Source organism: Chamaea fasciata, unplaced genomic scaffold (genome assembly GCF_029207755.1).
Source record: "Chamaea fasciata isolate MVZ Bird 193981 ecotype frontalis unplaced genomic scaffold, bChaFas1.0.hap1 SCAF_4, whole genome shotgun sequence".
NCBI lineage: Eukaryota > Metazoa > Chordata > Aves > Passeriformes > Sylviidae > Chamaea > Chamaea fasciata.
Window position 1 is genome coordinate 36,995,759 of NW_027094089.1, and position 17,284 is coordinate 37,013,042.

The 17,284-nt window shown below is 37.5% G+C and overlaps 1 protein-coding gene across 2 annotated transcripts in view; it reads right to left on the reverse strand.

Annotated features, from left to right (window-relative positions):
* PCSK5 (proprotein convertase subtilisin/kexin type 5) overlaps nt 1-17,284 on the reverse strand; it is a 229,708-nt gene that overhangs the window by 201,237 nt on the left and 11,187 nt on the right. For both annotated transcript variants that reach the window (XM_066181295.1, XM_066181296.1), the window contains exon 2: nt 3,300-3,404. In XM_066181295.1, coding sequence (XP_066037392.1) covers nt 3,300-3,404 — 105 coding nt within the window. The remainder of the gene's footprint in view (nt 1-3,299; nt 3,405-17,284) is intronic.

The window sequence follows — 17,284 nt, forward strand, 5'->3', positions numbered from 1 at the left end:
AAGATGCAAATAAAGCCATGTTTCAAATTTTCTCCATTACAGTCTATGTTAAAGAAATTACAGACTTTCTTGTGCATCTTTTCCTTAAACTGTTTAATCTTTTTCTTCGCTAAATGACAACATATAGTGTTGCTAGGTAAGGATGTTGAAGACCATTGACAAAAGTGTGTCATACTGTGTATCCTTTACCTTTTCATCTAAATACAGATTGTATGACGTTAACACAGGCTAATGTTGGGGAAAGTGTCAAAATGTGCAATCCACATGTCTTCAGTTTATCATAGAATCACAAAAGGATGACAAACACCTCGAAGATCATCAAGTCCCACCTTTGATCAATCCCTATCTTGTCAACTAGACCAGAGCACTAACTGCCACACTCAGTTATTATGTTCCCTGTTGCATCTATTCATGTTGTTTATAACAGTGTCAAGAGGCTTTTCCAGGAGAAAAAAATCAAACAAAAGATTTTCAAAGCAATTCATTAATTTAAAACCACAATAACAAGATTTTCTATTAGTTCTACATCTTTCATTGTGCATTCACACAATGAAATCAAACACTATCCGTGAAAATAATTCATAATTAACAAATTTCATATTTTCTTCCATTATATGCAGGCTATTTACATAACAAATTCAATCAATCAGAATCCCATCCTTTAAAATTTTGTAAATGAGCAAATTACTGATCCATGTCTAAAGCAACACAGAACAGGTTAATTCCATGTACATATAACAGGAGAGCTTTTCCAGCATTAAGTTAATTACTATTAAGTTATCTGGGAAGTAAACAACCTCTGTGTTTTTTTGTTCCCAAATACCCATGCTGACTAATCTGCAGCAAATATTGGCGTTAGATACCATTCCACTCATAAATATAGTAGTGTGTGGTCCCTTCAAATTCTCAATACAGCAATGCAATGTGCTGTATTGTCCTGGGTTGTAGTATAGGATGTGCACAAAGTATTCTATCACCATATTCATGAACTGTTGAATCCAGGTGGGGCAGTGTTTTCCCAGACCCCCTCCCTCTGGGCCATTATCTTCTGTTAAGGGCCCATCAAATGCCTTGCCCATGACTCATAGATAACTCCCTCCGCCAGTTATCTCTGTTTAATGGGCCATCAAGGACCCCCTGAATGACTCATCATCCCATTGTGAGATGCTCTGCCCAGGGGGAGGAACCAAGCATTCTCACCTGGATATAATCTGGGGTTTGGGACAGTACAGAGGGCCCTTACACACTGGATTCCTAGAGGACCAGAGCTACCAGACCTTTCTATGGGATCACTACTTCAGGAACACCACCTCATCTGGACCGCTTCCATCATTCTGCTCAAGTTGTATTCTGACTCTGTCAGTGGTCTTTTGTACTATTGCATCTATTCTATTTTACTTTCTTTCCTTTCTTCCTATTAAATTGTATCTCTGAGTTGGAGCCTCTCATTTGTTTTGCTTTCAAACCACTACATGAATTTAATATTAAACCTTTTGTTTTAAAAGAACCAGCATATAGGGTAATTAAATTGCTAGTCTGCTTTAATAGTCATTAAATGTTATACACACCAAGGACTACATGGTCTTTATGCTACAAATACGTGACCATTTATTGACATATCTGCAGCCACATAAGAATTCCCCAAGTTCAGTGAAGCAGCCACAAAGTAAATAATACAAACACTTCTTGCCAGGTCTAGGTATTAGACCAACAGCTTCTCTTTGGGTACAGAATCATTAACAGGGCTGGGTACCTTGCACAACCTTCACTACAGCTTCTCAATACTGAAATGATACGTAACAATGGTTCAGAAATTTAAAAATTTTGTACCAGCAGCAGCACAGATTGGAGACAAGACCTAAACAGCATAATAAATAAATTATAATTTTGATTTTCTGCTGTGTTCTGCCTTAGAGTCTCTCACTATTCTGGCCAAACTAGTCTGGACTGCCTGCCAGAGGTGCAGATAGGGTATCTGGAAGCTGGGTGTAACACCACAGTTTATAGCAGTACATGCACGCGAACTTGTGCATTTGTGTGTTAATCACTCCAACTCTGTGCATACGGAAAGAGTACTGAGTGATGCAGATGAGAACACTTTCTCTTCCTTTTGCATTTTTGCCTATTCTACATGAAGTGCATATTGCTTGATTGGTGGGTCTCAGTACGCATAGCAACAGATTTGGGCCCTGGTCGCTTTTATACTACCCCCCAGTATACACTGCTCAGCAGAGATGTCAGTGCTCTCAAAGAGTTAAGCAGTTCAGCCTTATCAACAGATGACTGAACACAGTTTTTTGTGTACATTCCTAGTCTTGTCCCATCCTCGAGAGGAGCTTTAAACCTAAACACAGTTTTCCAGATGGCAGAAGTATTCCTATATGATGCTCAATTTGTACACTGTTCAAACTCTGACCAGTAACTTTTACTTCTCATAAATGATTCATTAAGTAAAACCTAACAAATCCTCCACAGAGAACATTCATCATGCAATAATTTTAAAAACCTGACTCTGTTATTACCACACCAGGGGCCCAGCGGCTTGTTGGCAAGACTGCATTGCATGAACAGGATAAGAAAAGCTAATGGGATCTTCACCAAACTGTTTTTCTAAAAGAAAAGCAGAGGCAATCCAATTCTGCAGTCAGTGAATAAGCTACTAATCATTGAAATTTAAGGATTCAAACAAAAGTGTGTTGTAGGTAGGACACAAGAGGATATTATAATTAACTATAAACCAGTAATTAAATTGTGTTGACAGTTACCTATTATAGTATATGCTACAAAGAAATGGCACAATTTTTCACACAGATCTTAAAATTAGGATCAGTGAAACTACCAAAAGGATCACAGAAGAGAGTACTCTTTTTAATCCCTCAGACCAAGTCCAGAAGAAGACAAGGAGAAAAGCAAGAGAAACTTTCCTCTAAACATTGTACCATCACACATTGCCCATTTTTATTTTCAAAGCTGGTTGTTTCACAGGAGGGACCTGCAGACATAAACCTTACATGTGGTTTTGCAGAGAAGCATAGCAGAGTAATTAGTGCATTATCAAAATTCAAGTACTCATCTAGGAATAATGGTGGACCTTATGTTCCAAGAATAGCACTTATAGATACCATACTTAATAGCATGGTATCTTCTTCACTTTGTTTTAATGAGAAGTAGAAACTTAGAAAATAGATAGGATAATGCTTGTAATGCTATATGCCATTCAGGTGAATGTCCGCTGGTATAGTATTTCATATAAAAAATGCAAAGGCTTTTTCCTCAGACACATGCATGGATTTTCTTACCTTTGGTTCCATTGAAATGAAGCTGTGGGTACCTCTACTTGAGAGAACTGACCTTTTAATTGTTTTACTATGGTAGAAGTGGTAGTAGTCCTTCAATGTTCCAATCTGTAAAAGCAAAAAAGAAAAAAAAAGAGGAGTGGAAGACCTAATTTAATGAAATTGGTTTCCTGGTTTTCATTTTGGAAAGTCTATAAATTATGCAATTTCCTCTGTGCTGAAATGTTACTTGAACCCACTGATCATCTTTCAAAAGGACATATGATATGAAGTAGATGAAGTATCCTTGAGGCAGTAACTGCATAACCAAAGATTATAACTGAGCTGCTTAGTCTGGCTGCATCTACCTTTTTAATGTTTAATTTATATGCAGTACTTTAGGTAATTCTATATCAATCTATATCCAAACTGTCCTCAAACAGCAAGTATAAAAATTATTAAATGGCTATAAAGTTATTAAAAAGCATTCCATCTAGTTTGCTTAAGGAAATGTACTGTAAAACACAACTAGAAACCAACTAGACTTGGTTATTTATATAATTAAATTATACAAAGGACATTCATAGCATCAAACTATACAAAAGGAATAGTCTTCCTGTTCTGTCAAATGAGAGCAAAAAGTAGAAGACAGAAAGATGGAAATGGTAACTTCACAGGATAGTAACTCATTTGTTCATGCAAAATTGCAGATTTCACAATGGTGTAATAAAAATGCTTCTTACTCATCCCTTCAGTACACAATAGAAATACAAATACTGAAGCGAGATGGCCTTCACAATTTGAAAAAGAAATCTTCCTTTCCAGAGTCATCAGTATGTCTGCTTTCATTTTTCATTTTTACCTGGAAATTTCAGTTTCACTCACCTACAAACTAACATTCAGTCTCATTGTCTTTGGGATAATGCCTCTCCGACTCATTTGGAACTTGACCTACAAGTGCACTCCAAATCTTGTAAGATAGTTAATTTAGTTTCAAGTTCCTCAACGATGAGCAAAAAAGGGACAATTGAACATACCGTCATTTCAAGTTAAAACTCAAAGTGACCTCATGAAATAAGCTTGGTTTTCCAAATAGAGCGGAATGATATCACCAAAGAGGATGGAGCAACCCTTGAAAACTTTCATCTTAAAAAATCCATCAGATTTCCTAATTTGCACCTATAAGAACACACATGCAGGAAACTTAAGAGCTCAGCAGTAAAGACTTGAAGAGATCTGGAAATAAGTCACTCTCAAATTCCAAGAATATTTAGAATATTAGAAAACAAAAATCTTGAGAAAATACGAAAGTAGACTACATAGAAAATATTGATATTGATAGAATACAGCAACAATTTAAATGAATTCGCCTAACAGGGAAAACTGGACCTAGGATATTAATGCCAGTCTGTGTAGGTGGTCCATCAATATCTTCATTTTGGGAAGAGTAACTTATGTCTAGCATAAGAAAAATACCAAAACATTCCGTTAAATCAATTTAGTTTATCATAAATCAAATATGAATTGGTTTGTCTAAGACTAATTAAAGTATATCAGTAACAGAGTAATTTTCATGCCTTCATTGCCTTCTCTCTGAACGGCAATTCCAGCTCAAGTGGCACATCCCCACGGCACAGGTGAGCTCAGTTGTAGTGACCTGGGTTACATCTGGCTGGCGGCCAGTCAACAGTGCTGTTTCTTGGGACTCAGTCCTAGGGCCAGCTCTGTTCAATATATTTAACAATCTGGATATAGGATTTAAGTGTTCCATTAGCATGTTTGCTGATGACAGCAAACTGAGAAGGGCTGTTGACCCTCTTGAGACCAAAGGTCTTGCAGATGCATCTGGATAGATCAGAGCAGTAGGGTATGATTAATGGGATGAAGTTTAAAAAGTTGAATTACTGGATTCTGCATTGGGGATTAAGTAACACCAGGCACAAGTGTAAAATGGGAGTGAAGTGGCTGGAGAGCAGCCCTGCAGAGAGTAACCTGTGCGTGCTGGCTAACATTAAGCTAAGTGTGACTCAGCCATGTTTCTGGGCAGCCATGAGGCCAAACTGCATGATAGAGTACCTCAAACACTGCATAATCAGCCAGGCAAAGGAGGTGGTTATCTTGTCATTCAGCTTTGGTAAGCCTCATTTAGAGTACTCTGTGCAGGTCTGGGGCCCACAATTTAAGAAGGATGTGAAGGTTCTTGAATGCGTCCAGAGGAGGCCAACAAAGCTGGGGAATAGCCTGGAAGGCATGGCTCATAAACTGGGACTGAGCACTTTGGCTAGAAGAACAGTAGGCTGATGGATAACCTCATTGCTTCCTACAGCTTCCAGAGGAGGAACATGGAGAGATGGAGGTGCTGATCTCCTTCCACTAGGATTCAGGGACGTGTCAGAATGGTTCAGAATGGCATTAAAGGAGGTTCACACTGAACTTTAGGATGTGTTTCTTTACCAAAAGGATAGACAAACAGGCTTCCTGGGGAGGCTGTGAATGCCCCAAGCCTGTCAGTATTTATAAGGCATTTGGACAATGCCCTTAATAATGTGCTGTAACTGTTGGACAGCCCTGAATTTGTCAACTAGATGACCACTGTAGGTCCCTTCCAATTCTATTATATCCTATTCTATTCTGTTCTACTCAGTTCCACTTCACTACTTTTGACTGCAGCAACTAAATTTATTCTGATTTTAAGAGCCTGTAGCACAGTCCAGTAGCATCAGGTTGCTGTTGCACTCCTTTTACATTACTATTACAAATAACAAGCACTGAAATTTGGTGCCAGGCTTAGCACAAGTGCAAGTGATGTCATGCTTCCCTGAGACAGAGGGATGTAATCAGTTATTTTCTGGATGTTTCCAAGACTCATCAGTAGTCTCAAATAAGATTGAAGTGTTAGCTGCTGGGAAGTGATGTTAGTCTTGCTTCACAAGTCTTCGGAGACCTGTAAAGTGCATAGTCACCCCACCAGTAACCTATAAAGGTAACTGAATTTTATCGACCTTGCTGCCTTCAGAGTACATTAGAAACCCACTACTTCGTCTCTATGTCTACAAAAGCACACACGTTACTGAAAAGACTCAGCTCAGACAGGTAACTGGATTTTATAACTTCACAGAACTATTTAAATAGAAAGGCCAAATTACAGGGAAAATAAGCATCCACCTGGTTTTGTGCTACAAAGGTTTCAATATCACCCAGTCCTCAGTGTTTCATCTTGTACTAGCTTAAGGCATTTATTTAGTTAAGTTATATACTAATGATTACTCTAGCTGACCACTCTGAGGGCATCCAAACCAGCAAATCTAGACTACCTAATTGCACTCCTGGAGATTCTACAGTTTAGCAGAACTGGCCATCCATGGAAAATACTGAAAGCATCTGCATGCTTCCCGCCCAAGGGCACGGAAGGGGGACAGCACAAGGCTTTGTAATCCTTGTCAGATCTACTCCCTCTGACAACTTGGGCTGAGGAGACAGAATTAAGCCCTTGGAATTATGTATGGTAACTGAAATGCAATGTCTTCCAAACACTATTAGTTTTCAGATAATAAGAGTGGTTATTTAGAATTGTGAGATCTACAGCTTTAGTTCATAACTGATGAGGAAGTAAAACAAGCCCAAATCTTTTAAGTGTAATTAAATTGATATTCACTAAATGGCAGTGCCTTTCACAGGAAAGTAACACCTGCATTTTTTTGTCTTCTCTTACCTTAATGGGAATTTACTTAGATCTTCCAATTCCTTGGACTACTAGGAAGAAGAATTAAACCGTGTAACCATAGCACAATAAAACTTCCTGTTGTGTATGTTCTTGTTGAATTGCTTTTTTTATTTCTAACTCCCAAGTCCCAGAGGCACTCTCAGAGAAAAGCAATGCAAAGACAGAAACACCAGAGCTAACTACTACACTACTGCTAGAGACTGCTGGCAGTTTCACTCACATACCCTTGGGAAGTCTTTGTAATCTCCTTTTTTTTACAGAGGACACGATTTCTTTAAAAAGAAATAGGGAAATTCTGCCTGGCCAAAGGAAAATGAATGGACAGTGGGTGTAGGGAAGACATAATCTCTTTAGAAGTAGCATTTGTAGATAAACATTTTCAACAGATCTATACATACATTTTAGTTGTACTATACTTCATTTATTCAAGGATTAAATATTAATGGAATTATTTCAGTTCCCAGGAACTAACAATCCTACAATATCACAGCGGCATCCCTGAAAACAAAAGCATCCACATATTTGCATTAAATTTACCTGATAAATATCAGGTCTTGTTTTCTATTAAAAGTTGAGAAAATGTGTTAATTTTAAAGATAACATGATACAAGAACCAAACTTTCTAAGCTTGCTCTTAAAAAATATTTCTTCCATATGTTATAGTCTAGGGCAGTAGTAAGATAATTTGGGACATAATTACTGAATGAATTCATCCACATGTGCATTGTGTCACCATGAACTCTGTAAGGAAATACAAATGCTAAAGATGACTGCTAAATACTCTTTAAATATATTTACATGGTCACCAAACTGACCTACCTGACTAAGCTCTGAAAATAAACTGACTGAAACTCCTATGTAGCTGAACAGGGAAAGAGTGGGGAAGTCATTCCAGCTACTGGGCAGAAACCTAAGAGATGCTTCTTAGCTTGTAAACAATTTTTTTTTAAGAGGCAAATCTTCTAAACAACTAGGTGCAAAGTGCTCTTCTCTCCAAGGGCTGAATAGAAAACAATATGCTACTGATCTGGTGAGTTGGAGGATATATTGTAAGGGCCCCTGTTTCTCCCAGGCGTTAATGAATTTGCTCCTAAATGGATTTGGAATGGAAGACAGATCAGGTACAAATATGACTCTGAACTCAGTAAGACACTAGAAGAGCCAAAAAACCACAAATCTACCACCCCTATGCAGAGCTTCAATAAAAACCATTATTAAAAGGCACAGGATCATATTTCACACGGAAGTGAAGGTATGACCCTTCCCATTTTTTAGAGCTAAAGAAAATTTCCAAAAGTTTTAAGTCCTTGGCAGAAGAAAGTATCAAAAACAGAGCGATGAAGAAAGTTTATTAAGTTTACTGTTGTCATCTCATTTTAACAAAACCAGTTCAACTCTATTCCAAACTTTTACATTTTTTCATATTGATGTATTTTCATTTGCCTGAAATATCATTTCTGGTCTACTCTGTTTAATGTGACAATATTTAAACATTTTCATGGTGTCCCAGTTAAAGAGAAAAGGGGGTGGAGTTTTTAGCATTGTTTATTCGATACCACCCACATCATCGCAGGGGGGCCTAGCTTTGGCAGGAAAAAGCCAGGGCCAGAAACTGGGAATTCACCACTCCTGCCTCGGTCACCAAAGCAGAATGGATTGTTCCCTTAAACCATGGTGTACCTGGTCCCTTCTGCTGCCCACCATTTTTTCTCCCTCCCATTTTTCCTCTGGAGTGCTACTGTGGGAGTTGGAGTTTTGAAGTAGACAGCTCCAAGCAGCAGAGAGCTGGAGGTGGAAGTTCAAGAAAGTGCAGACGACTGAGCTTGGCCAGCAGCTGCACAGTTCCTTTTTTCAGCTGAACTCGCTTCCAGGTTTTGTTTTGTCCCTGTTTTTCACTTTTTTTGGGCTGGGTGGGTGGGTAGGGGAAAACACTACGCTGTGGAAGCTCTCCTCACCATATTGCCTTTGTTTGGAGACCACATCTGGTGCTATCTTTGAGAAGCATTTTACCTTGTTCCTAGTGGTGAATGCTCTTTTGTGGGTAAGTCACCTTCTTTTTGTGTATTTTTTACTATTGATACAGCTGTGGTTATTATGATTTGAGTAAATTGTTATTTTCATCACATAATCTCTCCTTATCATCCCTCCATTATCAGAAGGAGTGGGAAAAAGAGAGTGGCTTATTTGGAGTTTAGTTCCTTGTTGGTTGTTAAAACCAGCACACATAGAATCACAGAATGGCCTGGAAGACACCAAGCTGACTGATGCAGCTGACACAGCAGATGAATGGGATACCATTAAGAGGGACCAAGACAAGCTTGAAAAGGGAGCTGATAGGAATCTCAAAGGTTTAACAAGACCAGGTACAAAATGCACTTCAAACGTAAATCCAAAATCTCACAAGGTGAGCTCATAGCCCTTAATATTGACCCCTGTTGGCTCATTGCTATCTACAGGTGTAAATGGGTTCAATAATACTACAGAAAACTGCTACTCCCTTTCCTTCTTGAGTCACTCCAGACAAGCAAATGTTAAGCATCTTATAACCAGGGTTCTGGTTCAGCATTTAGGGGCAAGAAAGCTCTGCAAAGGCTCTTAGCTGCTCACTGATCCACCCAAATTAAAGCAACCACTTCTAGAAAGGTCATGCTTATTCCAGACCTGGAACCTAAACTTTTATTGCAAGAAACAAAACTGTCTAGTGAAGTTTTTGGGGGGACTGGGATGGGGTTTTTTTCACTGTAAGATACCACAATAGTGACCACCTTTCTCAGCCTCCAGCTCCCTTCTCCAAAACCCCACTGTTGGGTTAGCACTGACAGGTCTCCAGCATACTAAGGCTGGAGGACCAACCACCATAAGGACAGCTCCAGAGCTGCTCAGACAACTGAGCTCCAGACTGAGATGACGGCTCTGTCTCTCCCAAACATAACAACACATTGAAAGGTTTGCTTATTGTTTAACTAACAGAAATTCAACTGCCCATACTGTGGGGATATCTCTGTACGATAAAGGTAGGAACCTTGCTCTCAAGGTAGGAACAGCCTAACTTGCCAGTTCATACCTGCTTCTTCCATATTCCTGTGACAGATATTGTAGGATTAATTCGTGTTTTCTTTTTATGATACTTTATAAACCTATATAGAGTTAGTTTGTGTGTTACTGTATAATGTTTTAAGCCTAAGGAAACCAGGGTTCCGGGAAGACATTCTTCGGCCGAATAGCAGAGAATCACCCATCACCGAAAGAAAGGAAGGCACCACCCATGGGTGATGGAGTTGAGCACCGCCATCATCGGCCATCGGCCAAGTGCTCAGCACCCCATATCCATCATCCCAATCTCATCAAGGACATACATCTCAATACCTGGTTCCAGTAAACCCAGACATAAGTTTATGTCTCCCCAGAAAAACTATTCACCAAATTCACATCCAAAAAGGAAACCATAAGAATATGAATCGAGGACCATATTACACAAAGAACCGATGAAGTAATCGGTTGCACAAACCCAAAAACTGTATAAAAACGGGGCCCTGCACACTCCGAATTTGTGAACCAAAGGGAGATTCTGTGCCATAGGGGCAGGACCTTTGGTTGACCCAGCACCAATTCCTGGGATTGGAACTGAGCTTTGGTTGTGGTTTTATTGGGGTTTTTCTATTTCTCAAATTCTTGATTTTTTTTGTTTTTATTAATAAATGTGTTATTAATATTTTTAATTCACGGATTCGGCTTATCATTTATAACATTCCCTTTTCTTCAGGTTTGTTTGAAATGGAACTGATGTCTGCAAAGTGTTGCTGCTCCTGAACAGTGACGTTCCTGAATAGTGAAGAAGTTGGGCTTGGCCTTAAACACACCCCTTCTTCCTGATGAATTTTTTGAGCCTCCTAGATGGAAAAAAGCCCATAAGGTAAGCAGGAGCTCTTGCCCAGTTTACTGAACCTTCAGTCTGGAGGACAGGATAGTTCAGCTGGAAAAATTAAGATTCCCTTCTAAACCACCCGCATATGAAAAATAAAGAAAACTGCAAAACAGAAAGCGAAGTAAAAAAAGAGTCACATGGCTATTCCAGTAGAATCATCACAATTCCATAGAAGGAAATCATGCTGCACCTCTTCAACATGGTGGGAACACAACACTTTACCATTTAACCACTGGCATTCCTTCTTGCTCATTTTAAATAGAGAGGAAAGCATTTCACCTTACTGAATTAAAATACACCATTCTAGCCTTTTTTTTGTATTTTTCATTTGTATTTTTCATTTATGTTTCAGTTATCTGAATGGAGAAATTTTGTCTGGGCACTTGCCTTGAGCTAGTCTGGCCTTTTAAATAGCTAATTCAAATAGCTAATTAAATAGCTAATGACAAAAATTAATAACAGCCATTAAAATAAAGTTCTTGGCCTTATGTTCTTTAAGATATTGTCACTCCTGTTGCTTACATGCGCTGTATTTTGTTTTAAAAATAAAGTAACACATTAATTCTTTCAATTGAAAAACAAACTCCACTTTTAATTTTCATATGATTTTGTTAGTAGCATTAAAACACATTGATATTCTGAGGCCAGTTATAATTTTTGATATAATTCTAATTCCGTACCAGATTTGAGATTTTTTACAGTTTTATTGTATTCCATATCTACTTATGCCCAAAAATTGTTATTGTAAGACCCTACAGGCAGGTATGCTCCATTTGTGTTTGGGAATGCTGTCATGGGCATTTTTAAAATCCTCTCTCATGGGCAGCTTCCTGTACTTTGCTGTGTGTTATTTGCTTTGTGGGCTCTTTGGTCTTTTCTCAGGAAAAGGTTTTGTCTTCCCTTTTAGGATTCTCTTTTAACTTTTGGTTTTGCGCATCTCAGAGAGGCTGCATTTGCCGGTTTTGAGCTGCCTTTGGTCGAGTTCTGTGGGTGCCTACGGGTCAAGTCTGGAGGGTGCCACCTTGGAAGGGAAAGTGTGACATCATCTTCCCCTTGTCCTCCAGCCATGTGGCCGCCTCTAGCTGGCAATGTCTTGCAAAAGGGCATTTCCGGCACTGGTGCCTATCTTTGTTTCCTGGGGGTTGTGAAATTTAGCAGTTTGCATTCTAGCAGCTAGTTACTTTTTTTTCCCTCGCCTGTTGGCATTCTGTTACTAAACTGCTATTTTTTCACTAGTATCCACTCATATCTCATTCCTTACGGTGGAAAGGCATTGGCTGGAATCAAAGGGGATGTTACTCATTCCAGAGTGTCCACCTCTTTAAATTGTGTCAAATCAGGACAGTTGGTATATTGGATCTTAGATTACCTCTCTAAAAGTAGTTTTTCTCATAGCTTTACTTTTCCAGGCTTCCTACTGCATTACAGAATATAACTTAAGCATATTTATAGCCTCAGTTCTAAAATTTAATTTAATTAAATCTTAAAGCTACATTTAAACGCGGAATTCTAAATTCCTAGTTCGATTTATTCTAAACTATTTTTGAAAATCCACATTCTACTTTTCTGTATAGAGAAATGCTCTATTGAAAATATATTATAAAATACTTTTAGCAACATAATCTGAATTATGTTTCCTCTGAGACTCCTAACTGATCTACAACTTTTAAAAGTTGAGGTGAACTTGAAAAAGCTTCCTACATCACACTTTCTGCATAAAGGTTACTTTGTACAGTTGTATTTTAAAACGAATATTGACAAATAAAATTCTACTTTTTGAAATTACAGTCCTTTGGTGCTCTCCTGGTAACCTTATTTAACACATGGAATTACTTCGAAAAATAAAGAGAAAAAACCCTAACAACCAAATAGCAGTATAGTGTTCTACATCATTAAAAAACCAAAAAGTTTCTATCACAAGCAAGTTTTAGTACGAATCAGCAGGTAAGACTAATTTAGGTATTAGAATAAATTCAAACTGCATCATAGCCTTAATTCTAATACATGCTAGATCATACAAATATTTATTAATTGAATCTACAGTACTATAAAGGAGGAACAAACATTCCAAACAGGACTGGGGTATCTTTTTTCAGATTATATGTTTGTGTAAATGCTGTTGTTACTGAAATTACGAGCTCTCTGCCTTACTGAGTTCTGAAAAGTGGGAAAGGTTAACTGATTTTTTTTAATAAAAATATACTTTGATCAGATTTAATTAAAAATGGTGCTGATCCTAAAAGTGCAGGTAAAAAAGGAATACTGGAGCCAAATCATAAAAAGAGAAATCCCAGAGACACCCATCAGGTAACTAAAGCCAAGGAAAAGCTGCCTGAATAAAGACCATGTGAAAATTATGTAGGAGGTGAGTGCTACATGGATGAGCAGTGAAGCCTTACATGCCACAGGTAACAGGAGACCAGAGTAAATACATATTCCTTGCAAAAGTTATGACAGAAGCAGGGCTTGAGCTTGACCCCTATCCTTCTCTCTTGCAGCTGCAGCTCTGAGAAGAACATGCATCAGTCTTTATGGGAGGACAATATCTGATCTGTGCTGTGTATTAGCACCCTTTGAACACTTGCTATATGATACAACTTCCTTACAGATGTGGACATACAAATATGCCCTCAGTGATGTTAAGAATGAATTAAAAGTGAGAAACTGAAGATATCTGGACACTTTGGATTGTTCAAGCATTAAATTGAAAAAAAAAAAGTCACTATAGTACTTGAAAAATTTCTTTGAAGGTCAGTAAGGGTTTCATCCACCTCTTCTCTAGAACTGATAAACAGGTTGTAACTATTAAATGTCACATGTTTTAAAAAATAGCTAAGAATTAATGAACACAGGTCCTTAATTATTGGATAGGCAGTGGTAGAGGGGTTTATAGGAAGTGTAGGCTCCAACAGATATATTTGCCTAAAACATTTTGGGGGGAGATGGTGAAAAAAGCCATTTCCACATTTGTCATGTGAAATGTTAAAATTCAAGTACAGTAATTACAGGCATTAATAACTGCAACTGTGATTTTTGCCTTGTGAGCACTGCAGCAACTGGAAAGCTCATGTCCCTGTCATATGCAATATTACACAGCAAACCTGTGACCATGGGCTTGCAGTTCCAGGGCAACGTTACGTTTTTTATGAAAATGCCCAAAAGGAAATCAATTATTTCCTTCATTCTCATTCATCTTTTCCATCATTTCTTTTCAATACAAAAAACAGAACAATATAAACTGGTAGTTTTTGCCCCTTTTTGTGAAGCCCAGTGAGTCACCACCTTGTTTCTGCAAGTAAGAATGAGTGCAACAAAGCACATTTATATTATGCCGAACAAACAAAAGTAACCTCTGCAGTACTTCAATGTGTAACTTCAATGTGTGACTTCAATGCAGTACTTCAATGTGTGACTTCAATGCAGTCATCATGCAAATGCAAGTTCAAGTCATAACAAACATACTTTTTATCTGCAAAGAAGCTTTTATACAATACAGTAATTTTTGTTTCAGTATCACAGTCTACATTTTGATGAAGCTATCAGAAAGGAAACAAATACCTTTAACCTTTAATTTTGAGGAGCTGACTAAATTGCTACTACTTTCTCAAATCTTTTTTTCCCCTTTCCTAACCCAATCTGTAATTTAAAATGTCTAAATCATATACTTCATCAACTGAAATGAGCTTTGACTCTATTTTATTGACTACCTATTTCATGTTGCATCAAAAAACAAATGTGAAATGAGGATGCATGCTCATACATGAATGTTTGTTGAAGTAGCAAACAGGACTGCCATATACCATACATTATTAGCGACGCCAGGTCCTAAAGATTATTGTTTCTTCGTAATGTTTCTTCACTTGTGCTGTCATATATGTAATTATAATAAAGTAATTATAATAAAGAACAAGGCTTGACAAAGTTTTGACCAGGCTACTTCATTCATGCAAACAGTACAAAAGTTAGTTAAGAGGTTTTATTTTTTAACAAACTACTGCAAGAAAAGTGTCACAACAATGTGTATATTCATTTCCTTTTAAATCTTGATTCTGAAATATTTAATAAGCATCATCCCTGTCTTGAAACCTGTAAACATCTACCCAGCCCCATGGGATCAAGTGCCTTCTCACTTACAAAAGTGCAAGTCAGAAATAACTGTTGAAACTAATGAATTTCAGAGGCATAAATCAAAAGCAGTGAAATCTAATGGGGTTACTTGTATAAGTAAAAGATTTAAGAACTGGGCAGTTCCTCTACAACAGTAGAAATACTGTTTTATCTGCATCCAGTTATTTAAACATTAATATAAAACTCCTAAGCACATTAATAGCAAGGGAATTTATACCATTCAAAATGACTAATGTGGTGACTTACACTAGTCATACTGTTTACAGCGAGCATTTATATCGCCAGCAGTAAACCTTTTCATGCTGTACTTTGTCTTACAAATCTGAATTCAGCTCTTACTGGTCATAGGAAGTACATTGTTTTCATTTTACTGACTTTCTCATGAGACTTGATTTAAGCAATTTCCTTTGCCAATACCAATATAATTTACCAAAGAGTTATAAAGAAGTGACTCATGGGAATATCTAAGACTAAGTTAAGTTCATCTGTGTGGGGTGTGTAGGCACTAAATCCAACCCTCTTACACAGTTAACCTAGATCACACTTCCTCAACTTTGTACTCTAGCAAAATCTGATATCTTCCACTCTCTACAACACGTTTAACCAAATTCAGAGAAGCATGCGACTGTTCCAGAACCCTTGGTTACTGACACATTAATCTATTTTACTTGGTTAATGCTAGAGCTGCACAAAAGTTTATACTTTTTTTTTTGCGTAAAAGTAAGGTTTGTCAGTATTCTTTATTTATGTTGCTGTATAAAGATAAGACAACTAGAGCAACACCTCTTTAACAGTTTAAAAGTATGAAAACAAAAAAACTCTCTTTGACAGCATCTAAAGATACACTAAAAGAAAACCAAGTAAGGAAGCACATGAGACCAAAAAGATATTTCCGTCATGTAGCATTCAAACACAGCAAGAAATGAAACAGTTGCATAATCATAGCTAACATTTAGTGAGGATTTGAGAAGTATAACAGCACACCAAGGGACTCTATTCTAGCATAGAATATGTCTAGCACAGTCTTGCAATATTCCACGTAAAGTTGCCATTTGATATCATAACAATAATAAAATAAACACACAAAAAAAATTACACAAGAAAATGACATTAATTCACATATACACAGGTCTCTCTTGCTGTACCATTTTTCAAAGTGCTAGAAGATTCAATTAAGCTTTCACTAGATTCACTGGAATCTTTCGTCATGTTTAACGGTAACTACAATAAGAATTTAAGGAAGAAGCACTTAATCCATTTTTAACCTAGACCCCAGCAAGGCCTCCATTATAGATTAAGTGTAGTAATCTTATTAAGATAAGAACTAACTCAAGCTTCTAAATCAAGTCAGACTAGCCAGAGAGAAAAACCAGAGAGATCTGATACTCAATTCATAACAAAACATCTAAATTTACTAAAACTAATGATAGACAAGTTACAGCTCCCAGTATATATATATTTCACACATATAAAGTACATTCCTTGGTGATCTTATCATTTGGAGAGCAGAATCTTACAACCTCAGGGTTGACAGAATGCCAAAAACTGTTTTCTCTTGGAGAAAGAATAAAAGTTTCTCTACTGTACATTTGTTTAATTGATATTAAATATACCAAAATACTGAAACAGGCAAAAGATAGTCAGTTAGAATGACAGTAGTGCATTGGATAAAACTATGTATTCTTCTTTACAAATGGATTTTCATTTCTATTTTAAAACATTGTTTCAGAGTCCTAGAAGATAAGAAACATCAGAAAAACTGTACAAATTTCAGGCACCAGTAGAACTGCTCACTGTGCAGTTATGTTTGTCTAATTAATATTCCTATTTGCCAGGCAAGAAATGGAATTTGCTCAAATTTCACACAATTGGAAATTTATATACAGGAAAGCTTCAAAAAGAGCAGTCTGTTGCAACTGTAAAACCATTTATTGATGCCGACACAGTCTAGGGCCCTTTTGGGTCATGGAATAGTTACCTCTTATAGAAAAAAAACTCTGCATCTCTGTTTATTTCAGCTACCAGTTTTTCCAAATGATGGTTTTGTGATCTGTCAGTTGGCCACCCTCATCATGCACAGACCTAAAATTCATTGTGGGTAGGGGTGTGTTGTCCACTGACAATGGAAATTTAAACTACTCCAAGCTGATGCAAACGTTCAGCCTGATTGGACAGGCTGAAGAGAATAATGACAGTGATGCAGCAATGAGCACATGTCAGAAGTGTCAAAGC